The sequence below is a fragment of the Phalacrocorax carbo genome, chromosome 28, assembly GCF_963921805.1.
Source record: "Phalacrocorax carbo chromosome 28, bPhaCar2.1, whole genome shotgun sequence".
Taxonomy (NCBI): Eukaryota; Metazoa; Chordata; class Aves; order Suliformes; family Phalacrocoracidae; genus Phalacrocorax; species Phalacrocorax carbo.
The window spans coordinates 1187240-1211757 of NC_087540.1; the positions used below are offsets into that span (position 1 = coordinate 1187240).

Here is a 24518-nt window from a genome sequence, read left to right on the forward strand (position 1 = left end):
CCCCCCGCACCCCGGTGTGTGCCAGCCCCGCACCCCGGTGTGTGCCACCCCCACACCCATGGGACCCCCCGCGCCCCGGTGTGTGCCAGCCCCGCACCCGTGGGACCCCCCGCACCCCGGTGTGTGCCAGCCCCGCACCCACAGGCTCCCCCCGCACCCCGGTGTGTGCCAGCCCCGCACCCATGGGACCCCCCGCACCCCGGTGTGTGCCAGCCCCGCACCCACAGGCTCCCCCCGCACCCCGGTGTGTGCCAGCCCCGCACCCACGGGCTCGCCCCGCACCCCGGTGTGTGCCACCCCCGCACCCATGGGACCCCCCGCACCCCGGTGTGTGCCAGCCCCGCACCCACAGGCTCCCCCCGCACCCCGGTGTGTGCCACCCCCGCACCCACGGGCTCCCCCCGCACCCAGTGCCGCACTCCAGCCCCGCACCCACGGGCTCCCCCCGCACCCAGTGCCGGACTCCAGCCCCGCACCCACGGGCTCCCCCCGCACCCAGTGCCGCACTCCAGCCCCGCACCCACGGGCTCCCCCCGCACCCAGTGCCGCACTCCAGCCCCGCACCCACGGGCTCCCCCCGCACCCAGTGCCGCACTCCAGCCCCCAGCGGCCCCCGCGCGGCCTCACGTGGGCGGCGGGAGATTCAAATCGCGGGTGGAGCCGCCGCCGGCGCAGCCATGGAGGGAGCGCGGCCGGTGCGCTGTGAGTGACCCCGCGGGGAGGGGGCGCTGGGGGGCAGGCGGGTGTGGGGGGCAGGCGGGTGGGTCTGGGGGGCAGGCGGGTCTGGGGGTGTGTGTGGAGGAGGGGGCAGAGGGTTTGGGGTGCAGGTGGATGCGGGGGGCAGGCAGGTCTGGGGGTGTGGGTGGAGGAGGGGGCAGAGGGTTTGGGGTGCAGGTGGATGCGGGGGGCAGGCAGGTCTGGGGGTGTGGGTGGAGGAGGGGGCAGAGGGTTTGGGGTGCAGGTGGATGCGGGGGGCAGGCAGGTCTGTGGGTGTGTGTGGAGGAGGGGGCAGAGGGTTTGGGGTGCAGGTGGATGCGGGGGGCAGGCAGGTCTGTGGGTGTGTGTGGAGGAGGGGGCAGAGGGTTTGGGGTGCAGGTGGATGCGGGGGGCAGGCAGGTCTGGGGGTGTGGGTGGAGGAGGGGGCAGGGGGTTTGGGGTGCAGGTGGATGTGGGGGGCAGGGAGGTCTGTGGGTGTGTGTGGAGGAGGGGGCAGAGGGTTTGGGGTGCAGGTGGATGCGGGGGGCAGGCAGGTCTGGGGGTGTGGGTGGAGGAGGGGGCAGAGGGTTTGGGGTGCAGGTGGATGCGGGGGGCAGGCAGGTCTGGGGGTGTGGGTGGAGGAGGGGGCAGAGGGTTTGGGGTGCAGGTGGATGCGGGGGGCAGGGAGGTCTGTGGGTGTGGGTGGAGGAGGGGGCAGAGGGTTTGGGGTGCAGGTGGATGTGGGGGGCAGGCAGGTCTGTGGGTGTGTGTGGAGGAGGGGGCAGAGGGTTTGGGGTGCAGGTGGATGTGGGGGACAGGCAGGTCTGGGGGTGTGGGTGGTGGAGGGGGCAGAGGGTTTGGGGTGCAGGTGGATGTGGGGGGCAGGCGGGTGTGGGGGTGTGTGTGGAGGAGGGGGCAGAGGGTTTGGGGTGCAGGTGGATGCGGGGGGCAGGCGGGTGTGGGGGTGTGGGTGGAGGAGGGGACAGAGGGTTTGGGGTGCAGGTGGATGCGGGGGGCAGGCAGGTCTGGGGGTGTGGGTGGAGGAGGGGACAGAGGGTTTGGGGTGCAGGTGGATGCGGGGGGCAGGCAGGTCTGGGGGTGTGTGTGGAGGAGGGGACAGAGGGTTTGGGGTGCAGGTGGATGTGGGGATCAGGCAGTTCTGGGGTGTGTATGGTGGAGGGGGCAGAGGGTTTGGGGTGCAGGTGGATGTGGGGATCAGGCAGTTCTGGGGTGTGTGTGGAGGAGGGGGCAGAGGGTTTGGGGTGCAGGTGGATGCGGGGGGCAGGCAGGTCTGGGGGGTGGGGGAAGAGGGGGTGCAGCAGTAGCACCCCGAGCACCTGGGCACAAGCTGGAGGGGACGTGCCTTGAGGGGTGTGTCAGGAGGGGGTGCTGCCCAGTGCTCCCCAGCGGTCACGGGTGCCTCCCGTACAAACGGGCCCAGACCTGTGGCTGTGGCCGCCTGGGTGCTGGCCCTGGGCGCCAGCCATGGCCGTTATTTTTTTTGGGTAAAAAAGGGAAGTTGGAAACTTTCCTCCAACAGCCAGAAAGGCCTGGCTGGTGTCACCGTCACAGCGCGGTGCCACCCACGTGAGGGTTGTGGCAAATACCTGTGCCAAAAACCTGCCTTTCTGTTGTGAAAATCTTAATTTGGGTGGGGAAGGGTGCTTAAAAACCCCCCCCAAAACAAGCGGGGTTTGACGAGGTGCCCCTGTCCCTGCCCAGATGAGCGCCTCACCGCAGACGAGATGGACGAGCAGCGGAGGCAGAACGTCGCCTACCAGTACCTGTGTCACCTGGAGGAAGCCAAGCGGTGGGGCTGGCCTGGGAGACCCCCCCCTCGAGCTCAGATTTGGGGGGGAGGGAGAAGGAGTGCAAGGAAGGGGAGGGGAGGAGGCACAGGGGGTCTGGGCGTGGAGGGGGAGGCTGCAAGGCATAACAGTGCAAAATCCTGCCGGCTCCTGGTGCTTTCTGGCCCTTCAAAGGTGATTTTAGGGGTTGTTTTTTTTTTGGGGGGGGGGCACTCAGCCATGCTGTTGCACCCAAACTGAACCCCTCGTCTGTGAAACCCTGCAGTGAGTAGGTGGGCGCTGACCTTTCCCTGCTGTGGGGGGGGCGATATATGGGGATGGGGGGTGGGGTCTCCTTCAGGTGCTGTGTTCCCTGCCCGGAGGGGGTTCGGGTGGGGGTCCGAGGGTGTGTGTGACGCGCCCCACCTCTGCCCCGCCAGCTGGCTGGAGGCCTGCCTGAGCGAGGAGCTGCCCCCCCCCACGGAGCTGGAAGAGAGCCTGCGCAATGGGGTCGTCCTGGCCAAGCTGGGCCACTGCTTTGCCCCCGCCACGGTCCCTCTGAAGAAGATCTACGACCGCGAGCAGACGCGGTACAAGGTAGGACAGCGGCACCGGGGGGTGCCTTCCTTAGGGTGTACCCGAAAACTTGCAGGGACTTTTCCATCGCTGGTGAATGCAAAGGCGGGGGGGGCGCATGCTGACCCCAATCATTAAGGAATAATTCAATACAGCAGGGCTGCAAAGGGGGTCTCTGAGCTGCGCAGCCCTGGGGGGGTGGTCACAGGCTTTGCCTCTGCCTTTAACCTCCTGCCCTGGGTGGGTGAGGGGCACCCCACAGATGGGAGAAGGTGGGGGTCAGCCTGACCCCAGCTTCCTTTCTTCCAGGCAGCCGGGCTCCACTTTCGGCACACGGATAACATCAACTACTGGCGCGATGCCATGAGCCATGTGGGGCTTCCCTCGGTAACGTCCCCCCTCTGCTCCCCCCGGGCCAAGGGATGCGCTGGCCTTTGCCCATGTGGCAGCGCCAGGGCTGCCATCGCCGCCTCGGCTCGTAGCGGGGAGCGCTGCGTTGCAGAGGGGGCTTTGTCTCTAGCCCCCCACCCTTGGGCACGATCTTCCCTGTGGACCATCTCGGCGGTGCCTCCCCTTGAGCTGTCTCTTGTCTTGTTGGCAGATCTTCCACCCGGAGACCACCGACATCTATGACAAGAAGAACATGCCCCGGGTGGTCTATTGCATCCATGCGCTCAGGTGGGTGTCCCTGCTCTGGCCCCGGGGCCAAAACTGTTGTCGTGGATTGTGTTCGTGCTCACGAGCCCTGCGGGAGGGAGAAGCCGGTGCCTGCACGGTCGTGGCACGTGTCTGCTTCGTTTTTCAGCTTGTACCTCTTCAAGCTGGGGTTGGCTCCTCAGATCCAGGACTTGTACGGGAAAGTGGACTTCACGGGTACGGAGCTGCGCCGGGGAACCTGGGCTGGTGGCTGGCGAGGAGGGTTTGCCAACACTGCTCTCGGATCCCTGCGGAGGGAGGGATGTGGGGAATGAAGACCTTGGGCGAGGTTTTCCAAAGCTGCCCTGGTGATGCTTGCCCCAGTGTGGGTGCTTTCTGCACCCCTCTTGTTTGGCAGGGGAGTGGGGCGGGGGGCTCTGCTGGCTGCCCCACTCCAGTGCTGGACCGCAGTGCTGGTGCTGAGCCTCTATGTTCTGCTCCAGAGGAGGAGATCAACAACATGAAGCAGGAGCTGGAGAAGTATGGCCTGCAGCTGCCCGCCTTCAGCAAGATCGGGGGCATTTTGGCCAACGAGCTCTCGGTGGACGAAGCAGCAGGTAATGGGTGCCCGCCGTGGGAGCGGTGCTGTGCCTCAGCCTGGAGCGGCATCTCAGCCCCCGAATGTCGAATCGGGGCCCAGCAAACTGGGAGATGCCCTGAGAGATGCGTCCTCCTAGAGAAGCTGGTGGCTCATGGCTTGGGCGGGTGGACTCTTTACTGGGTGAAAAACCGTCTGGCCGGCCGGCCGAGCCCAGAGAGCTGCGGTGATCGGAGCTAAACCCAGCGGGCGGCCGGTCACAGCGGGGCTCCCCAGGGCTCAGTGTTGGGGCCAGCCTTGTTTAGTGTCTTCATCAATGATCTGGGCGAGGGGATCGAGGGCACCCTCAGTCAGTTGGCAGGTGACACCGAGCTGGGCGGGAGTGTCGATCTGCTGGAGGGCAGGAAGGCTCTGCAGGGGGACCTGGGCAGGCTGGAGCGATGGGCCGAGGCCAGTTGTGTGAGGTTTAACAAGGCCCAGGGCCGGGTCCTGCCCTTGGGTCACACCAACCCCAGGCAGCGCCCCAGGCCTGGGGCAGAGGGGCTGGGAAGTGCCCGGCGGAGAAGGCCCTGGGGGTGCTGGCTGACAGCCGGCTGGGCATGAGCCAGCAGTGCCCGGGTGGCCAAGGAGGCCACCAGCCCCCGGGCTTGTGTCAGCACTGGGGTGGCCAGCAGGAGCCGGGCAGGGATGGGGCCCCTGTGCTCGGCCCTGGGGAGGCCCCACCTCGAGTGCTGGGCTCAGGTTTGGGCCCCTCGGGACAAGAAGGGCCTGGAGGGGCTGGAGCGTGTCCAGAGAAGGGCAGCGGGGCTGGGGCAGGGTCTGGAGCACAAGTGTGCTGGGGGGCGGCTGAGGGGGCTGGGGGGGTTTAGCCTGGAGAAGAGGGGGCTGAGGGGAGCCCTTCTCGCTCTCTGCAGCTGCCTGAGAGGGGCTGGAGTGGGGGGGGGGTCGGTCTCTGCTCCCAAGTCACCAGTGACAGGACGAGAGGGAACGGCCTCAGGCTGCGCCAGGGGAGGTTTAGGTTGGAACTGAGGGGAAATGCCTTCCCTGCCAGAGCGGTCAGGCCCTGGCACAGGCTGCCCCGAGAGGTGGGGGAGTCACCGTCCCTGGGGGGGTTCAGAAACCATGTAGACATGGTACTTGGGGACATGGTTTAGGGGGCCTGGGGGTTTGGGTTGGGGGTTGGACTTGATGATCCGAGAGGTCTCTTCCAAGCTTAATGATTCTGTGACTCTACGATTCCTGCCATTGTGCGTGGCACGGCCTGCCCCGCCGCACGCAGGGATATAGCGGATGGGTCGATCGGAGCCCTCTATGCCCCGTCTCACCTGGCCGCTTCCCGCTTCGCCTCCAGTCCATGCCGCGGTGCTGGCGATCAATGAAGCGGTGGATCGGGGCGTGGCGGCGCAGACGATGGCGGCCCTCCGCAACCCCAGCGCGATGCTTCGCGACCTGCGCGAGGGGCTGGTGGGCGCCTACCAGGAGGTGCTCCACCGGGCAAAGCTGGAGAAGAGCAGCAATGCCAGGAACAGGGTGAGGAGGGCACGGGGGGGCTCCTGGAGGAGGTGGGAGAGGAGCAGCCCCTTTGCTGATGTGCTGGTGGGTGCTTCCAGCTGGAGGGGTACCTCTCTGTCGGAGACTGGGTAAAACACAGCCTGGGAGCCTTGGTGTTGGTCAGAAGATGGGGGGGAAGTGGTGGGGAGATGATTCCTCTTTGGGGGCCGGTTGACCCAGGGTTTGGGGTTGAGAAATGAGCCCAGGCATCTGCGGGGACCCTCGCTGCATGTCACTGGGGTGCACTTGGGTGGAAAGCTCAGGCTGGGGGGTCCCTCTCCAGTACCTGCAGGTGATTCCCGAGGGAGAGGACATCTATGACCGGTGTCTGACCCAGGCTGAGATCCAAGGGAACATCAACAAAGCGAATGGTGAGCATAGCAGTGGCTTCCCTCCTAGGGGGGGGTCTCAGGGTTTATCAGTGGGACTGCGGTACCCCAGGGTGGAGGGGAGAGCCTGCCCAGGGTGGTGGGCATAGCAGAAAGGCTATGCCTTTCTGCTCAGGCCAGCTTCAGACCCGGTGGGGAGCAGGGCTGGGCGTGCATTTCCAAGGAGAAATTAAAATTATTGGTATGTAGGCTTCAAAGGTAGCTCCTTTTGCTCCCTGGAGCTGTGGGATGATTCACCTGCTCACCTTCTCTGGGTGCAAACTGGCCTCTCTCCTAGTGCACGGAGCTCTGGAGGAGGTGGACGATGCCCTGGAGAGACAGGACGCGCTGGCGCTGTACCATGCGCTGCAGGACCCTGTCCTGGCCCTGCGCTGCCTCCAGCAGGACAACCTCGACTGGTACTTGGAGCAGCTCAGCACGGACCGGGAGCAGAAGGCGCTGGTAGGGGCTGGCGGGAGCCTGCGGGCACGGGGTACCTGTGCTGGGGTGGCACCCCAGTGGTCCCCCGGTTGGATGGGGGGGGTCCTGCCTGGGCAGGGCGTCGCTCTGTGGATCAGCAGCTTTCTGCAAGAGGTCTGGGAGTGGGGCTGCTCCGTCAGCACAAGCGGGATCTGACGTAAGAGCAGAAGCCCCTCTCTCTGCCTGCTGCAGGAGCTGGGCTATGTTGACCCGCTGGAGCGGGAGGAGGTGGAGGCCGGGATCCTTGCAGCGAACAAGAAGGGCGAGGAGGAGCGAGCCAGTGAGTGGCTGGGGTGGACACGGTGCTTGCGGCGGATTTTGCTGCCTGGTGCATCCCCTGGAGCTGGTGGCTGCAGTCCCCAGGGGAGACGGGGCATGGCCACCTCCTGCAGCCCACCCGTGCCAGCCCAGCCCGGTCTTTCCCTCAGCGCTGCGAGCCGTCAGCCAGATCAACGCGGCCATTCGTCGCGGAATACCAGCGGAAACGTTGGAAGCGCTGGCGGACCCTGCAGCGCAGCTGCCCGACGTGTACCCGCTTGCTGCCCCCCTCTACCAGCACCAGCTGGCTCTGCTGCAGCGCCAGCACCCACGGGTGAGAGCTCCCCCAGGGACGGGCTTGGCCCCGGCAGCAGTGGGGAGATCGGTGCCTCTGCTGGGATGGTGGGGGGCCAGAGCCAGTGCCAGGCCCTGCCCCTGGGGAGGAACAACCCCCTGCACCAGCACAGGCTGGGGGGGACCTGCTGGAGAGCGGCTCTGCTGAGAGGTCCTGGGGGTGCTGGGGGGCAGCGAGGGGACCCTGAGCCAGCACCGGGCCCTTGGGGCCAAGGGAGCCAGCGGTGTCCTGGGGTGCATGGAAAGGAGTGTGGGCAGCAGGGCGAGGGAGGTTCTCCTCCCCCTCTGCTCTGCCCCAGTGAGGCCACATCTGAGGGGCTGCGGCCAGTTCTGGGCCCCCCAGTTCAGGAAGGGCAGGGAACTGCTGGGGAGAGGCCAGCAGAGAGCTACGGAGATGGTCAGGGGCTGGAGCATCTCCCTGGTGAGGAAAGGCTGAGAGACCTGGGCTTGTTCAGCCTGGAGAAGAGAAGGCTGAGGGGGGTCTCATCAGTGCCTGTAAATATCTGAAGGGTGGGTGTCAGGGGGATGGGCCGGGCTCTTTTCAGTGGTGCCCAACGCCAGGCCAAGGGGCCACGGGCACAAGCTGGAACACGGGAAGTTCCCCCTGAACATGAGGACAAACCCCTTCCCTGTGCGGGTGCCAGAGCAGGGGCACAGGCTGCCCAGAGAGGCTGTGGGGTCCCTTCCCTGGAGACATTCACCCCCCGCCTGGACGCGGCCCTGTGCCCCTGCTCTGGGGGTGCCTGCTCCAGCAGGGGTGGGACGGGGTGAGCTCCAGAGGGACCTTCCAGCCCCACCAGTCTGGGATTCTGTGCTTCCCCCACTGCTGGGGGGCTGCTGGGTCTGGAGGATGAGGATATGGGGGTTCAGTGTCTCTGCCTACCCCATGCAGGGTGAACTGGGACAGGAGGAGCTGTTCGTGGCTGTGGAGATGCTTTCGGCCGTGGCGCTGGTTAACCGAGCCTTAGATGCCGGGGACCCTGATGGGCTCTGGAACAGCCTGGTCAGCTCTGCCCTGGGCCTCTCGGGTGTTGAGGATGCAAATGCGCAGCGGTAAGGACATGGTGTCTGTTTGGGGTCGGTGGGGAGCAATGCCTTGCGAGGGGACGGTCGTGGGGCCTGGGCTTTGTGTCGGCTTATTTCATCATCCTTCCTGCCCTGTGCCTTACGTTTTTCCCCTTTTAAAAGGAAGGCACCTGGCTCCGGCAGGCACTGCTCCTGCTTAAAATGCACCAAGCTGTTTCTCCATGTCTCTCCTGTAGGTACTTTGAGGACCTACTACGGCTGAAAGGCCAATCCAGGGAAGTGGGAGCCAAGTTCCTGAGCTGGAATGACATTCAGGACAGTGTGAACGACACGAATTCATCAGTGCAAGATGAAAACAACCGTGAGTCCTGCCCACGTGGGACTGGGTCGAGCAGGGAGTTCTGCAAACTTTCTGGGAGGGAGGTTGCACTGGGAGCTCAGCCACAATAAGACATTAGGGAACCTCACACTACCCTGGGCTGCACATCCTTTGGGTGCCCGGAGCACTGGGGGAGCTGAACCGTGTGTCCCTTCCCTCCCGTGCAGGAGTCCTCGCTGTCCGGCTGATCAACGAGGCGCTGGGGCAGGCGGATCCTGAGAAGACGCTGGCGGCGTTGCTGCTGCCGGCAGCCGCCCTGCCCGACGTTGCCCTCGCGACCGCTCGGCGCTACCACGATGTCCTGGCCCGGGCACGAAGGCTGAAAGCCCAGGTGGGGGGCTATCCCCCTCCCCCAGCTGCGCAGTATCTCCCCTTGGCACCCTGCAAAGCAGAAGGTGTTCAGGGGGTGACGTGAAGCGAGACCGGCGGCTCGGAAGCTCTCAGGGGGCTGCGCAGCTTGCTAGACCCCATCTTCCCCCCTCCATCTTCCCACCTTGCAGGCCACAAAGGACGATGGAGCTGTGCTCTGGTGGGAAGAGATCAAGGAAGGGGTCTGCAGGGCCAACCAGGACACGGTGGCAGCCAGGAGGAGTGAGTGCTCGTCCCGGCGTGGGTGCTGGTCCCACCGGTGAGGGGGCTGCTGTGGGGGGGAGGCAAGAAAGGGGCTCACATGACTCCCCCTCCGCCCCTGCAGTGGCTCTGGGCACCGCCGCCATCAACCAGGCCATCAAGGAAGGGAAGGCGGCGCAGACCCTGCGGGTGCTGCGCAACCCCGACGTGGCCCTGCGCGGCGTGGTGAGCGCCTGCGCCGCGGCGTACCAGGAGCAGCTCGCGGCCCTGATGGCCACCAAGAGGCAAGCAGGTAAAAAGCTTCGGGGGCTACAAAAACATCCCCCCGCCCCCCCCCCCCCCCCCAAGGAGCGTGGGGTGCACCCCTGCCCGAGCCATGCGGGGGGAGCGGCACCCCCCCAGCAGCACCTCTCTGTCTCGGCGTGCAGGGAGTGCGAAGCCGTGCTGGATCCAGCATAAGCTGACAGACGGTGCCGAGTATTACCTGAGCCTGCAGACCTTTGAGGGCAGCTGGCAGCGCCCTCGCGACGGCGGCCTCAACACCACGCACCTGAGCCGGGAGGAGATCCAGGTACGGGGAGGATGGGGCCCGGGGAGGTGCTGGCGGCATCACTGGGGCTGAGCTGGTGCGTTGCGTTCCCGCAGTCGGTTGTCACCCAAGTGACCGTGGCGCACGACCGGGAGTGCCTGTGGGCATCCAACGAGGCCTTTGTGGTGAGGCTGCAGGCGCGGCTGCGGGGCTTCCTCGTCCGCTCGGCGTTCGCAGCACGACGGCACATCCTGCAGGAGCAGTGGCCGGCTGCCATCAGGATCCAGGTGAGGTAGCCGGAATCCGTCCCTCCTCCGTGCCGGGGGATGCAAACCATGGGTGGCTGCTTGCAGCATCCTCCAGCGCGTCCGGGAGCACCGGTGCTTGCCGCTCTGTACGTTTCATAGCCAGGCCTTGCCCAAGGTACGGCAGAGGATAGCACGGGGCTTGTTTTCTCTCAGAGCAGATGCTTTGGGTGCTGGTTTCCTCTGTTTTTCCCATGCTGCGTTATCCTTTCTTGTGCGCTCTCTGAAAAACCACCTGGACGTTGCAGCGACATTGCACAGGTCACGGTAGCCGGTTGTCTTCTCTCATGCCCAGGCTCGTTGGAGAGGGTACAAGCAGCGCAGAGCTTACCGGGAGAGGCTGCGATACCTGCACGCCAACGCAGATGCTGCGATAAAGGTTTGGAAGACTCTTCCTTCACCCTTTGCTCCCGCTTAGGGCATCGCTGCCCGCTCGCTCAGCATGGTATTTCCCCCCTGCCCAGTAAAGAGGCAGCCGGAGGGGGAATATGGCAACTGGACCAGGGCATAGCTGGGCCAGCACGTGAGGGGATGGGGGGAGCTTGGGCTGGGGGAGAATGTCTTGCAGAAATCCCCACGTTTTTTTTCCCTTTCCAACCGCTCGCTTTGGCCAAGCAAGTCCTTCCAGTGCCCAACCGCTTGAACGTTTCTCCCAGATCCAGGCGGGTGTGAGGATGTGGCAGGCTCGGAGAAGGTACCAGGAGAGGCTGCGCTACTTCAGGCAGAACGTGAGTGATGGGGAGTAAAACAGCTCCTGGGAGCGTGTTACCACCTGTGGGGATGGAGGGGGATGATCCGGAGCCTGTGGTCGGACCTCTGCCAGGTGCATCCTTGTATGGGGACAGGTGGGAAGGAAAAGGTGCCCGGTGGGTCTGGAAGCCAAACTACCAGGCTCTGTAAAACGTGAGGAGAGAAAAAACACTCCAGTTCCATTAAAAACCAATGAGGGCTTAAAGATGCCTGTTAAATGGGAAGGAAATTTTTGGGGAAAAAAGCGTGGTGGCTGCAAGAAATGAAGCTGCACCTCTGGAGTTGCTGCAGCCTGTGAAAAACAACAAGTGGAGGGGAAACAACCACTAAGGAGGGTGAAATCCTGAAATCCCTCCCAGACCCTGGAGACCCTCACCCTGGGCATCAGCAGATCCCCAGCAGTGGGAGCATGCAGCCAGGTGCCTGTCCAGCTCCCCTCCGCTCCCTGCGTGTTTCAGGGATGCTGTGGGAAACATCCCCCATCCCCTTGTTTGTCTTGGCAGATTAAAGCTGTAATTAAAATCCAGGCTTTTGTGCGAGCTAGCAAGGCCCGTGGGGATTACAGGATGCTGGGTAAGTGCCTGCTCGTCTCCGCTCTGAAGCGGCTATAATTAATTGGGAAGGGGACTCTGCCTCATCCCTTGTTGGCCCTGTGTGGCGGGGAGGTGGTGGCAGGTTGGCCACCAGTGTCCCCGTGGCAAGCACGAGAGTGGCAGGGGCTTGGTGGTCCCTTGGCATCAGTTAGAGCGGCCTCGGGGCTGCTCTTGCTGCCCCTCTGCTCCTGAAGGCTTCCTGGGGAGGCATCGTACCGCGCGGTGCCACGTTGTCCTGTGTCCTGGTGTTGCAAGAAGATGCTTTTATTTTGGGGGGGAGGAGGATGGGGCGTCTTGGCAAGACACTGGGGGTCTGAGGGTCCACAGTGGGGGCAGCCGCTCAGTCTTCCCCGCGAGCGTTCACGGCCATGCCGTGCCTTGCTGCAGTGCACGCCAGGAGCCCGCCGCTGAGCATCGTCCGGCGCTTCATCCACTTGCTGGAGCAGAGCCAGCAAGACTTCTGGGAGGAGCTGGAGGTGCTGCGGCTGCAGGAGGAGGTGGTGAAGAGGATCCGCGCCAGCCGGCAGCTGGAGAGCGACCTGGACCTCATGGACATCAAGATTGGGCTGCTGGTGAAGAACAGGATCACGCTGCAGGTGGGGAGCGTGGTGGTGGGGGAAGGACCGTGGCCACCTCGTGCATCTCTGCTGCAGTGCCCAAGCGTGGTCAGCCAGTACAGAGCTGGTCCTCCCCTCCTTGGTGTCACAACCTGAACTTCTCTCTGCTTTGCTTTTAAAGCAGTTGAAGGGGTTGGGGAGCACTGAGGTGCTTCTGACTCTCTCTCCCCATAAGCTGGGCTGAACACCAGAGCCTGCCAGCAGTCACCAATGCTTCTCTCCTTGCCCTCGCGGCTCCAGGAGGTGGTGTCCCACTGCAAGAAGCTGACCAAGAAGAACAAGGAGCAGCTCTCAGAGATGATGTCCATAGACAAGCAGAAGGGGCTCAAGTCGCTCAGCAAGGAGAAGCGGCAGAAGCTGGAGGCCTACCAGCATCTTTTCTACCTGCTTCAGGTGGGGCTGGTGGGGCTCTGCTGCGCCCATCGCAGCTGGGGGAGCAGTGCGGGGACCCTGGCTCCCCGGCACCCCACAACGCTTGGTTAGGTTGGCGTTCCTTGTCCCTGCAGACACAGCCTGTGTACTTGGCCAGGCTGATCTTCCAGATGCCCCAGAACAAGTCCACCAAGTTCATGGAGTCGGTGATCTTCACGCTTTACAACTATGCGTCCAACCCCCGGGAGGCTTACCTGCTGCTCCAGCTCTTCAAAGCAGCGCTGCAGGAGGAGATCAGGTGGGTGGCCGTGGGTGCGTGCCCCGGTTCGGGGGCAGGTCTGGGAAAAGGCTGAACCAGAGGCCTCAGCTTGGATGCCGTTATCTCCTCTGGCTGCTGCCTCCTGCACCGGAGAACCCACACACCGGTCCATCCCCTTCATCCCATCCATCTCGCCTCTCTCCCCAGGTCCAAGGTGGACCACATCCGTGACATCCTGACGGGGAACGCCACAGTGATCCGGCTGGTGGTCAGCTTCTACCGCAACGCCCGTGGGCAGAACGCCCTGCGGCAGATTCTGGCTGGCCCCGTGCAGGAGGTCCTGCAGGACAAGACCCTCAGCATCCGCACCAACCCGGTGGACATCTACAAGGCATGGATCAACCAGGCGGAGTCGCAGAGCGGGCAGAAAAGGTCAGGCCCTGGGCAAGGAGGCTTAGCCCGACCACAGGGTGCCGGGCATTGGGATGGTGATGGGGACCTTGTCTTCCATTCACAGCAAGCTCCCGTACGAGGTAACGCCTGAGCAGGCTCTCAGCTACCCTGAGGTCCAAAGGCGGCTCGATATTTCTATCCGCAACCTTCTCACGATGACGGACAAGTTCGTCTCTGCCATCACCTCTTCCGTAGACAAGATCCCGTATGTATATAGGTGGTTTGTACGCACATCGCTGCAGTGCTCTCCGCTTGAAGGTAGCTTCAGCAAGGCCTTGGAAAGGGGGGTTGGGTGATGGGGGGCTTCCCGGCCCCTTAGCTGCTGCAGGACTCAGTTGCTGTGCTGTCAACGAGGGGAAATCCAAATATCAGTGGGTGCGGCTGCTTCTGCTCTCCCAGCAATGCCCTGGTGGGCTGGCTCTTCCTGCCGCTCCGTTTCTGAGCGCTTTAGTGCTCCTGTTGAGGTGTCTGCAAGGAAGAAGCTGAGCTTTGTGGTAATATCAGAGGATGAAGGCTTCCTCCAGGGGTGTCTGGGCTGGCAGCAGGGTAGGGGAGGGAGCTGAGGGATGCTGCAGCCTCCGGCCCCGCCATGGGCTCCTCCATCGCCCCAGGGCTGGGGTCTTGCTGCTTCTTGGGTGACGGGTAGTAGGGATGGGGCATGGTGGCCAAACCTGATGCTGCTCTGCATGCTGATGGACCCTCTCCCTGTCCTCCCCTCAGCTATGGGATGCGCTACGTTGCCAAAATCCTGAGGACATCCTTGGCTGAGAAATTCCCCAAGGCCTCAGGGGAGGAGATCGACAAGGTACCCCGGGGCTGGGGGGCTGCGTGGCTTGGTGGGATTCAACTGTGTGTGCGTGTGAAGAGATTCCTCTGCAGAAGGTCAAGTTCTGTTGACTTAAATGCCTTCAGGCCAACATTTTCCTTGAGACACTAAGGAAATGCCAATGGTGGGCTCCTTTTTGAACTGCTGTTCCCTCCGGGAGGGTCCCGCTCAGCAACACAAGGTCGAAACAGCCTCTCTGCTGAGCTACCACCTCCTTGGGCACTGGCCCATGCGCTCCCCAACACCCAGCCCGTCTTGTGCCCTAGATCGTGGGGAACCTGCTCTACTACCGCTTCATGAACCCTGCAGTGGTGGCCCCCGATGGCTTCGACATCGTGGACATCTCGGCCGGGGTGACGCTGCATCCCGACCACCGCCGCAGCCTGGGCTCCATCGCCAAGGTGCTGCAGCACGCGGCCGCTCGCAAGGCCTTCGACGGGGAGAACACGCATCTCTGCGGGGTGAACCCGTACCTGGAGGACACCCACAGCAAGTTCAGGTGGGTGCCAGGATGGCATCGGGGTGGGAGGGCGGCTACGAGCCAGCGGCAGTGGTTTTGGGGCTGACTAAAGAGGTTCCTCTCTGCAGGAGGTTCATCTCTGCTGCCTGCTGTGTCCCTGAGCCAGAAGAGAGGTTTAACATGGACGAGTACTCAGAGATGGTGGCGGTGGCCAAACCGGTCATCTACATCACAGTGGGGGAGCTCATCAACACGCATAAGGTAAGGGCATAAAACTCGTCTGCCAACAAGCTTCATCTCTTCTGCTCCCAGCTCCTGGGCTTTCTGCTGCATTTAATCATGCTCCTCTACCCCACCACCAGCACAGCTTCTCCTGGCTTTTTTCCTTTTTAAGCAAGCAAATAATCCAGATTCTGTAGGTTTTCTGCTGCTTTTCTTTCCCCGAACCTCATAACTCTGCAGTCCCCTCTCAGGGGCAAAGGGCATTGCATTGCTCCCGACCGGCCTTCGCTCCCTGGTTCTTTGCACGCCCCTTTTCCACTGACTCGCCTCCCTTGCTCCCTCCAGCTCCTGCTCGAGCACCAGGACTCCATCGCGCCACACCACGGAGATCCCCTGCATGAGCTTCTGGAAGATCTTGATGAGCTTCCTACAGTCCAGTCCCTTGTGGGTAGGTAGAGCTCAGGGGCCCACCCTGGCAGGATGGAGGCTGCTTTTCTTGCATAAAGCTCTAGCTGGGTGGCTTTGGGCATGGGGAAACCAGCCTCCCTGAGCCTCCCGTGGCTACTTGGGCTCTCTCTGCCCTCGCAGGGGAGGGCGCTCCCAGCCTGGCGGACAGCAGCGCTGAGCAGGCGCTCTCTCAGCTCAGCAAAATGGAGATCTCCCTCACCCTCACCAGCAAGCTGATGCCAGCGGCCAGCAGCGAGGAGAGCGATGCGAGGAGCTTGCTGCTGAGGTGGGGATGGGCTCTGCAGGCTTCAGGGGAGCTTGCTGGGGGTTGGGATGCCGGCTGGGATGCTCAAGGTGGGCAAGAAAGCCTTGGGAGGCAGCTAAATAACGTGCTACTCTGGTGGAGGAGGGTGATGGTCCGGAGAGGATGCCTGATCTCTCCTCTGCTCTCTAGCACCAAGCAGATGCTGGTGGATGTGATCCAGTCCCAGCCAGGAGATTCCCTCCCGGAGATCCTGTGGACGCAGGCCTCGGAGCACGAGGTGGGATGTGTGAGGCTGCTGCTGGGGATGAGCTGAAAAACATCTTGGGGAAATGGCAAACGAGCCCTCAGCGAAAAGCTGCTCTGCTCCTCTTGAAGGCTTGGCCACTGCTCTTATGCTCCAGCAGTGGCTGGGCTCATTTTTTTCACAGAAAGCACATGTTTTTGTGTGAGCCAGGAGACTTGTATCAAACTATGTGTGTGAGGGGGGTTTGATTGCTCCATCTCCTACGTCCCGTCCCAGCCACGTGCCAGGCTCACCCCCTTCTCGTCCCTAGGAAGCCTTCCACCACCATCTCATGCGCAGGCGAGCGCTGCGGGACGCCCAGACCCCTGCCAAGCTGAAACGCAACCGCTCGCTGGCTGCTAACAGCCAGCTGTCCGTGGAGGAGAAGAAGCGCAAGATCATCCGCAACCTGCGGCGCTTGGAGAGCCTGGGGCTTGTGGATCCTGCCCATCAGTACCAGGAGCTCATCAACGAGCTGGCCAAGGTGTGCTGGGGGACACGGGGCCGGGAGGTCGCCTCTAAACCCGCTTGAGGTCCCGCTCTGGTGCTTCCACGAAGCTCAGAATGAGTTATATCGGCTTTCTTGTACAGCTTCGTTTCCTTCAGGACATCTGCAACCAGAGGCGTTACCGGCAGCACCGCAAAGGGGAGCTCCTGAAGCTGAGACAGACCCTGCAGGGCCTCAACGCCAAGACTTTGTTTTACGAGGAGCAAATTGATTATTACAACCAGTACATCAAGACCTGCCTCGACAACCTGGCAGCCAGCAACAAGTACGTTTCCTTACAAAAAAAGCAATAATTTAGAAAATAATCTTTTTCTTATTGCTATCTTGGATGCTGTGAGTCCTGGAGATGTTGGGGGTCCGAGGGGTCGTGCGTGGCTGGAGCCCAGCTCTGAGCATGCGGTCGCTTCTCTTCAAGGGTCAGCGGGAAGAACAAGAAGCTGCAGCCGCTGCACTACACCGCGGCCCGGCTGTTCGAGAAGGGGGTGCTTCTGGAGATCGAGGACTTGCCGCTCAGCCAGTACGTAGCCCCTGGTCTGTGGGGCGAGCTATGGCAGCGCAAAGCTTGGGCAGGTAGGGGGAAATAGCCCGGGAGGAGGGTGCACGTGGGCCCACCATCATCCCCCCCCACAAGGATGGGGTGAGTTGTTTTGGGTGTTACCGAGAGAACGTGGGAGAGCTGGGATTTGGAGAGGGGGTTCTGGGCGGTGGGTCTCGCCTCGTGCGTGCCACGGGGGCTGCGCTGGGCGGGTGACCCGCTCCTCGGCTGCGTTAAAGCGAGCGGATCCTTCCCTTCAGGTTCAAGAATGTGATTTTCGACATCATCCCCTGCGAGGAATCGGGCAGGTTCCAGGTGAAAGCCAAATTCATGGGGATCGACATGGAGCGGTTCCAGCTGCACTACCAGGTGCGGAGCCCGTCCTGGGGCCGCCGCTGCCACGGCGGGGCCAGGACAGCCTCGGGGTGCGGGGGGGTGGCTGGTGTCCCCACACCCACCTGGTTTTTGGGGGTGGTCTCGGAGATGCTGGGGACAGCCTTGCTGTGCGTGTCCCAGCTGTGTGTCCTGATGCAAACGCGGCTCTGTGCTGGCTCCCCTCTCCCCTGGGGGCTGCTGCGGCTGGGTGCTGAGGGTGGGAGAGCCCCCTCCCCTGGCTGGGTGCGCAGGGCTGGTGGTGGTGACAGTCGCCTCTCCCGCAGGACCTGCTGCAGCTGCAGTACGAAGGCGTAGCCATCATGAGGATGTTCGATAAGGCCAAGGTCAACGTCAACCTGCTCATTTTTCTCCTCAACAAGAAGTTTTTCAAGAAGTAACAGGGGGGGAGAGGGTTACGGGGGACGGGGGATGATGCAAACTTGCCAAAGAGAAACCTTGGGGTCGGTGGTCCTGGGGCAACGTGTCCCCATGGTGGGGAAAGCTGCTGCTTGCGATGAAGCTTCCCTGCCTGGGTGCAGCGTGCTTGAGCATCCACAGCCTGCGGCGCTTGGCTGGGGGTGAGCAGGGGGCTCAGAGCTCAGCCCCAGGCCTGGGCAACTGGAAACCAGTGTTGGCTGGAGGCTGGCTGGGATGCCCCCCACCCCCCCTGCAGCTTGTGCTGGTGTGAGCTGGTACCCGACCCTCCCCGCAGGAAGGATGCGGCTGCCGCAGCTTTTGCAGCGCACGTAGCTTTTAAAATGTAGTTTTTGTGGGTATTTTGGCTGTTTAGTTCCTGTGTTGCTAACAGCTGGGCTGCTCAAGGACACTACGGATTTCTGGACACTATATATGTTTTTAGTAATGAAATAAAGATATTTTAATATATGTATTTTCTTCTTCCCACTAAAGATGGGGAAATATTAGGTTTTTATGGGTGTAGGGAGAGAGGGAGAATATAGAGGCAACAACTGCTCGTGAAGACAGGCATGGGCTGTTCTCTAGTAAAGCCAGGTGGAAATAGGAGTGTATTGTTTTTTAAAAATGAATTTCTCAGCCTGCTCTTCAGCCAAGCTGGGGGCAGAAATAGAGGAGGGTGGCCCAGAGCCATGGGGGATGCCTCGGGGGACTGGAGCAGGGACCTCTCCTCTGCTCTGGACCATGTGGATCCCTGGCCGCTGGTGTGGAGCAACCCCAAGGCACCGTCTCACCCAGGACTGTGGCTGCTTTGGTGCTTGATGAGTTTTAAAGTGTGGCGTAATGACTGAGTCAGGCTGTGGCTGCTCTTAAAGCACTTTCTCCTCTGTGTAAGCTCCTGCCCCAGCCCATTCCACGTGCTGGGAAAGGAGCTGGTAACGGTCCCAAGCCTCCTCCCTGCCCCGTCTCCTTTGGGAGCAGCAGGGCTCCGACCTGCTCTGCAGAAGAGGTTTTTTGGGGGGCCTGAATGGGAATCTCCATCGCTGCTTTGCTATCCGCCTCGGCCCCGATCGGTACCCCGACACATTGGCAGCTGGGGTCTGGGTCTGTCTGTCTTGTCTTTGGAAAGTGGTGTTTGTTCGTGAGGTCTTTATGTATTTCTTTTTCTTTCCCTTCTGTCATATAAAAGCTGCAAACAGCACTTACCCCTCCGGTTCTGCATCCCAGCTGTGCTCTCCTTGCTCATTTACTCTAAATAAATACTTATAAGAAAATACCGAATTGCTCTGGCTGATCATTTCTCCTTAAACCAGCTCTGTGGTCCTCACCTGCCCCTCCTTTCGCTTACTGGGTGCTTTCAGGCTTTTGGTGGTTCCTACAGCCCCCGGCCCCCAAAGCAAGGTGCCCCCTTGGGTTACGGCGGTGGGAGTCAGTGCCACGTCAGCCGGGACCCGGCTCCCCTGCAGCAGCGCTGAGTCAGGCCTCGAGGCATTGACTCAGCTCTTGCATGGGGAATTTAGGCCACTTTCAGACACACTTAATTCCTAAATAAATACTATGATTACATCTCATAAAGACTATGATTATATCTCTAAAGGAATGAATTGGGATCAAGCTGCAGCATTTCCAGTTTTAAAATAGGACTGGGCTGCGATTAACCGGTTGGGTGCTGCACCATCAGCAGGGACACTGTTCCTGGGTCCTGCTGGTGCGTGTTACCTGTTGCCACATTATATTTTTTCTTCTGGTTGCCATATATTTTTTTTCTTCCTTGCTTTTAGAGGAAGAAGAACTGGAGCTTCTCTGCCTGTGGCTTGGTGTGGTTGGTTTGCCACCAGCCACCTCCTCCAGCAGCCTTTGGCTTTGCCGAACAGCGTTTGACACCCTGCAACCATTTATTCGTGATGTTTCGGGGATGGAGGGGCAGCCTGACGCAAAAGGCTCTGCATAATCATCATAATCCACATGCTTTGCATCAGCCTCAGTCACAGGCTCGAAGGGACTTGCTGTTGCTGTTGAAAAGGTTGATTTTTTTTCCTCTCCTGGAAAGCTGTGCAGTGGCCAGCCACGACTCAGAAATTGCGTGCTGGCTCCCCCCTGCCTGTGTGTTTTGAAAAGGAGGTTGGAGGGTGAAATTCAGCCCTGGAAACGCTGAAGGAGGCCTGTCGGTTCGCTCAGGCTGAGCGATTTCCCAAGTCAGCTCCACTAGATGTCATTGCAAGCCGGAGGAAAGCGGCGGGGCCGGTGGCAGCCCCGGCGCTGGCCTTAGGTGCTGTGCGGCGCCGCACGCTGTGGGTGCTCCAAGCACCCTGTAGCATCGTGGGGACCAGCAGCCTTTCGCTGCGGGGTCCTGGAGGTGTCCGTGCTGCAAACACAGGTGGTGTAGCCCCGGCTGGAGGGAGGGATCGGCCACACCGATCCCAGGGCGTGCAGTCCAAATCTGGGACATCGTTAGCGAGACCGAGGCACGTGGGTGAAGGAGACTTGTCCTCGTGTGCCCGGTCCTTGGCCTCTCCTCTACCTTGTGGGCTTTCCCCAGGGCACTGGGCTTGCTGGGGGCTGCGTGGTGCTTGCCTGGGCTGGGACAGCCAACCTGAAAGGGAACGGGGAGGAAAGTCAGGTCCTGCCCCAACCGCTTGCTAAACCCATCCTGCGAGGTGTTATTTGGCGATGGGGAGAAAGGGAGAGATTTGGGCTCCCCCTGAGGCTCATATTTCACCTAGTCCAGCTCCAGTGGGTCCCGTGCAGCGCCTTGCACCCATGCACTGGGGCCACGCGCACTCCCTGCATGGCCACATGAATCGTGCTTGTGCTCCGTCCCCTCGCTGCCCTCCCAGGTCTGGGCTCCTGCACCCGGCTGGGCGCCGGTGTCCCCGGCCCCGCAGAGGAGCTGGCAGCTGTGCTGGCGAAGGTGCCGCGTCCCCAGTTGCCATACAGCCCCTTAGCAACACCAGCCCTGCTTCCTCCAGCCCCGTTCCCCCTCCCTTGTTACTTACTGCCATAATTGCCTCCAGGAACACAAACGAGTTGCCAGATGGATGAGCTTTTAAAAAAAAAAAAAAGATGAAAAAGGGGCATGAGAGAGGGTTAACAGAAGTATGCGTGTAAGTGTATGCATGTGTATATACGTGTGTGTGAGACGGAGAGAAAAATGGTGCAGGGTATGGGCTATGCATGAAGTAGTTAAAATCTAATCAGGCTGGCTCTCAGGGCATCGGAGATAACCCCTGCAGCCTGTGGCACTCGGCATTTGCAGAAGTTAAGGAGATTGGAGGCAGCTGCCAAGTGCGATCAGTGGGGCTAGGTGCCACCAGACCCACCCCGGGGCTGCTGCCCTGCTCTGGGGTGGGCAAGGGGCTGCTGGGTCTGGGATTTCCCAGATTTGGGGAGGGAGAGGTGAGATAGGATGGAGGAGCGCAGGATGGTCCGTGGCTCGAATCATCCTCTATCTACTTCAGTATATTTGCAGGAACCCACACACCCGAAAAGGATGAAAAAGTGTTAAATTGGGCTTAGAAAGCTGCTGCTGAGAGTCCTGATCCCACCAGCTCGGGGGCTGCCTGGCCCAGTGGAGCGGGTGCTGGGGGCGCTTGGTGCTGGGCAGGCTGGCTCGAAGGCAGCGCTCCCGGATTGCTGCTCTCCCCCAGCGTCACGTGCCGCAGCGATGCTAATCCCGTTTTGAAAGCCCGCGCCCCACGCTGCGCCCACTAATCCCCCCCTTGCTAACGCTGCTGCGGGACTCGGGCTGCGGCGCTGCCTCGGCGAGCCCCGGGGTGCCCGTGCACCTGCGGCCCCTCCACGGGCGTACCTGGCCGTGTCCGTGTCCTCTGTCTGCTCCTGCTTCAGCCTTGAGGATGCTCGTGTGCTCCCTGCGCTGTGCAAAAGGGTGTTGAGTCCCGGAACCGCCTTCCCCCCCTCCAAATCACGCTGTTGGAGAGAGGCTGATGTAAAACTCAGCAGGGCTGGGTCGTACCGGGTGCGTCCCAGCCCCGAGGTCAGGACATCCCAACAGCCCGGGAAAGCACGGCGACTGCCCAGGGAGGAGGGATTCACCTTACTTGGCCAACCTGGCTTCGGCACAGCCCCGATTACTCAGCACACGAAGACCTCGCCTGCAGCACCGAGGAGGTAGGTGAGCGGTTCGAGCCTGCCCGTGTCAGATTTGGGGTTCAGCATGGGTTTGCCGGGCTCCTCCCCAGCAGCAGCTGCCTTCCCAGCAGTGCCAGGAGCTTTGCAACACGGCTCCTGCTGGGACGGCGCAGGCTTCGTGCGTTTAAGAATAATATTGTTGTTCCCTTCCGATGGTAGCAGCTTCCTCGTGGGAGAGGGGAAAAAGCACAAACCGAACCGGGGAGAAAATAAGAGGGGAATGTTTGCCGACTGTCTGCTGTGTGTTGTTGCTGTTTGTTGTGTTTCTGCGGTTGCTTTGGCAACCCGGGGAAGACATGCCAGGCTGTAGCATCGCGGGTACCAGCGCTCCGTGGTGAGGAGCCGGGGCTCGGCTCGGCTGGGTGAAGCTGCTGGCCCTGCGGCAGCCCCCAGTGGGGATGGGGGGGCTTTGGGGCCAGGGGGACCGGTGGGGTCCCATTTGCACCCAGCTCAGCTGCCGCCCTCCTGGGTGAGCCGGGGATGGGCGCTTGCTTTTCACTCCTGGGCCATGGCATCCTCCGAGAGGGACCTGGCTCGGAGATGAGCAAAGTGGCTTAGGGGTCTGATGGGTTATCCTTGCCCGTGGGGGAAGCAGCCGGCCCGGCTGTTCCCTGGGGTGCACGGCGAGTATCTGGGCTCATCCCCTTCCTTCTTGTCCAGAAGAGAGGGAACAAACCAGTGGTATCATGGAGGGGTGGCTGCGCCGTGCACGGCTCGCAGGAGGGGCTGCGAGGGCATCAGGTGATGCTGTCGGTGGGTGCACCCACATCTGTCCAGGACAGGGATCATTCCTCTTAGGCTGGTGTGCCAAACCGTGGCCTAACGCAGGCAGGGTTAAATTGCTTTATACCTCCTGTAGCTTCTTCTGCGGCTTTGCAGGCTGGGTGGTGCGGGGTGGAGGGGGCTGGTGCCTGCGTGGGTGGCGAGGGATGGAGCCAGGCTCCCCAGGGGCAGGTTGGGGCTGGGACGATCAGGGCAGAGGATCATGCCCGAGGAGGGGAGAGGGGCCGAGAGCAGGCTGAGGGAGGATGGTGATGCTCCCAGAGTCCGTTGGTCCCTCCAGCAGCCCCGGGAGCTGTGCGAGAGCTGACATCTGTCAGAGCAGGAGCTGCCTGTGCCCCACGGCATCCCCAGGGCGCAGCAGTCAGGGGGTGGGTGAAGACTTTACCCCTGGGGCCCACGAACTGCTCTGTGCAGCCAAAGCAGCACCAGGGGTGCGTGTTAACCCTTTGGGGGCTGCAGCAGGAGACCTGAGCGCCTCGGGAAGGTGGGCACGGTCCTCCTGGAGCCTGCAGACCCCAGTGCTTTGGTAGTTATTCCGGCAAGGCAATGGTTTGGGGGCTCTGTTGCTTTCCATCCCGCTTTGCACAAGAAGTTTTGGTGTGGAAAGGTCGCAGCCTGTCACTGCTTAGAAGTGCCAATTTAATGAAATGATTTAGTTGCCGCATCTCCAAATGGTGCTTGTTTTAACTGAAAGGAGAGGCCTGATGAGGAATCCTGCCCTGAACTGGAAGCTGACTCATTCTCCTCCCAGTCCCAGGGTCAGCGCTGGATTGCAAGTAAACACACCAAATTCCCACTGCTTGGTTCTGGGAACGTGCTCCCAGCCCCGCGCGGAGGGCAGGGACCCGGGAAGGGGCTGGGTATCTGCCTGCCTCCTGCTGCATCCTCCTACCCTACGAGCAGGGGGGCCTTTGGTGGCACCTGGAGCCATCTCAGGGTTGGGGGGGGTTGTAATAAAAACCCCAGGGGCTGTAGCAGGGGGTGGAAAAACCTACCACTTTGCTGTGATGAGGGGCTGAAAAATCCCAGAGATTTGCCCTGTTCTCTCTTCTAAATGCAGAGAGCAAGGATCAGGCCTCAGCTGTCTTGCAGCCTTGCTGTAGCCACCAGGGGAGACCCAATTCCCATCTCCTTTGCTTCCAGCCCTGCGTAGCCCCATCCCCTCCTCGGTGTATGGTTTCCATCACGGCATCTCTGGGTGCAGCTTCAGCCCAAGTCCTGGGAGCAAGGAAAACTGAAGCAATAAGAGGACGGAGCCGGGACTTGAAGCCACATCCGACTCCCAGGATGAGAAGGCAGCACTTTCCACCCCAAAAAACTCCCCGTGTGGGGCTGAGCAGAAACGGGAGCCAGCCGTGAGTCACCCTGCATGGCTCCCGCTTAGGGCGAGGCAGGAGCAACCTTGTGGTGCTGAGCCAGTGTGGGCTGGGGGCTGTGACCCCGCCAGCCACGGGAAGAGGAAGCTTTTGCTCAGCACGGATGCTCCAGGGGAAAGAATGAGCTCCGGGGCTGAAACCAGCGGCTAGAGGGGACCAGGGCAAAAGGCACGAGGTCAGGGCAGGTCTGGGGTCTGCCCCGTCTCTGAGGGGAGAGCACGAGGGCTTGCTGGAGCAGGGAGGCAGGATTTGGGCACTCGCGGCCCCTCCACCCGACCCGCTGGGCTGTGTGCTCCCGGGCTTGGCGAGCGGCGTGCCTCAAGCCACCCCGCCGCAGGGCTCGCTCTCCTTCTGTGAAACTCCAGGGACGGGGCGAGGGGGGAAAACAGATCTCCCCTCTGCTCTGTTCCTGCCACGCTGTCCTCAGCCTTGGGATCCTTCCAGGCTGGTGCTTGTGAATGTTTTCCCCCCCCGTCAACTTTTGCTTGAATCAGCGGACGTGACTCACCAGGAGGAAAGAAAGGGCTTGGGCGAGCTGTGCTCCAGCCCGCGAAGGCGACGGCGGGTCCCTCTCGGTCCAGGGGCCGATGCAGCTGAACGCCACGGGAGCGGCGTTGCAACCCCCCTCGCCTGCGAGGAGGCAACCTCTGGGCTGCCGTTCACCTCCATTCCATCCCCGTCCCCTCCCCGTGCCCAGCCCAGTGGGTGCAGCAGGGTG

General features: G+C 61.9%; 1 protein-coding gene across 1 annotated transcript; it reads left to right on the plus strand.

Moving 5' to 3' along the window:
* Positions 1 to 616: 616 nt before the first annotated feature.
* On the plus strand, positions 617 to 18768 carry IQGAP3 (IQ motif containing GTPase activating protein 3). The gene is made up of 38 exons (XM_064474785.1): positions 617 to 702; positions 2419 to 2506; positions 2924 to 3080; positions 3369 to 3446; positions 3661 to 3737; positions 3865 to 3932; positions 4199 to 4312; positions 5645 to 5823; positions 6128 to 6215; positions 6511 to 6674; positions 6885 to 6972; positions 7121 to 7284; positions 8197 to 8357; positions 8567 to 8691; positions 8877 to 9040; positions 9210 to 9300; positions 9404 to 9571; positions 9708 to 9850; positions 9925 to 10095; positions 10409 to 10492; positions 10770 to 10841; positions 11367 to 11436; positions 11844 to 12052; positions 12314 to 12466; positions 12580 to 12743; positions 12912 to 13136; positions 13222 to 13362; positions 13878 to 13962; positions 14250 to 14482; positions 14572 to 14704; positions 15011 to 15113; positions 15254 to 15398; positions 15567 to 15654; positions 15932 to 16144; positions 16267 to 16433; positions 16584 to 16685; positions 16964 to 17072; positions 17363 to 18768. The coding sequence occupies exons 1-38, from the start codon at positions 678 to 680 to the stop codon at positions 17474 to 17476; spliced, it is 4923 nt and encodes a 1640-aa protein (XP_064330855.1). The 5' UTR covers positions 617 to 677; the 3' UTR covers positions 17477 to 18768.
* The last annotated feature ends 5750 nt before the right edge of the window (positions 18769 to 24518 follow it).

Coding starts and splice junctions, on each gene's coding strand:
- IQGAP3 (XM_064474785.1), top strand. CDS start 678: ATGGAGGGAGCGCGGCCGGTGCGCT. Junction 6,973..7,120: donor GGGCGAGGAGGAGCGAGCCA/GTGAGTGGCTGG, acceptor TCTTTCCCTCAG/CGCTGCGAGCCGTCAGCCAG. Junction 10,096..10,408: donor CGGCTGCCATCAGGATCCAG/GTGAGGTAGCCG, acceptor TCTCATGCCCAG/GCTCGTTGGAGAGGGTACAA.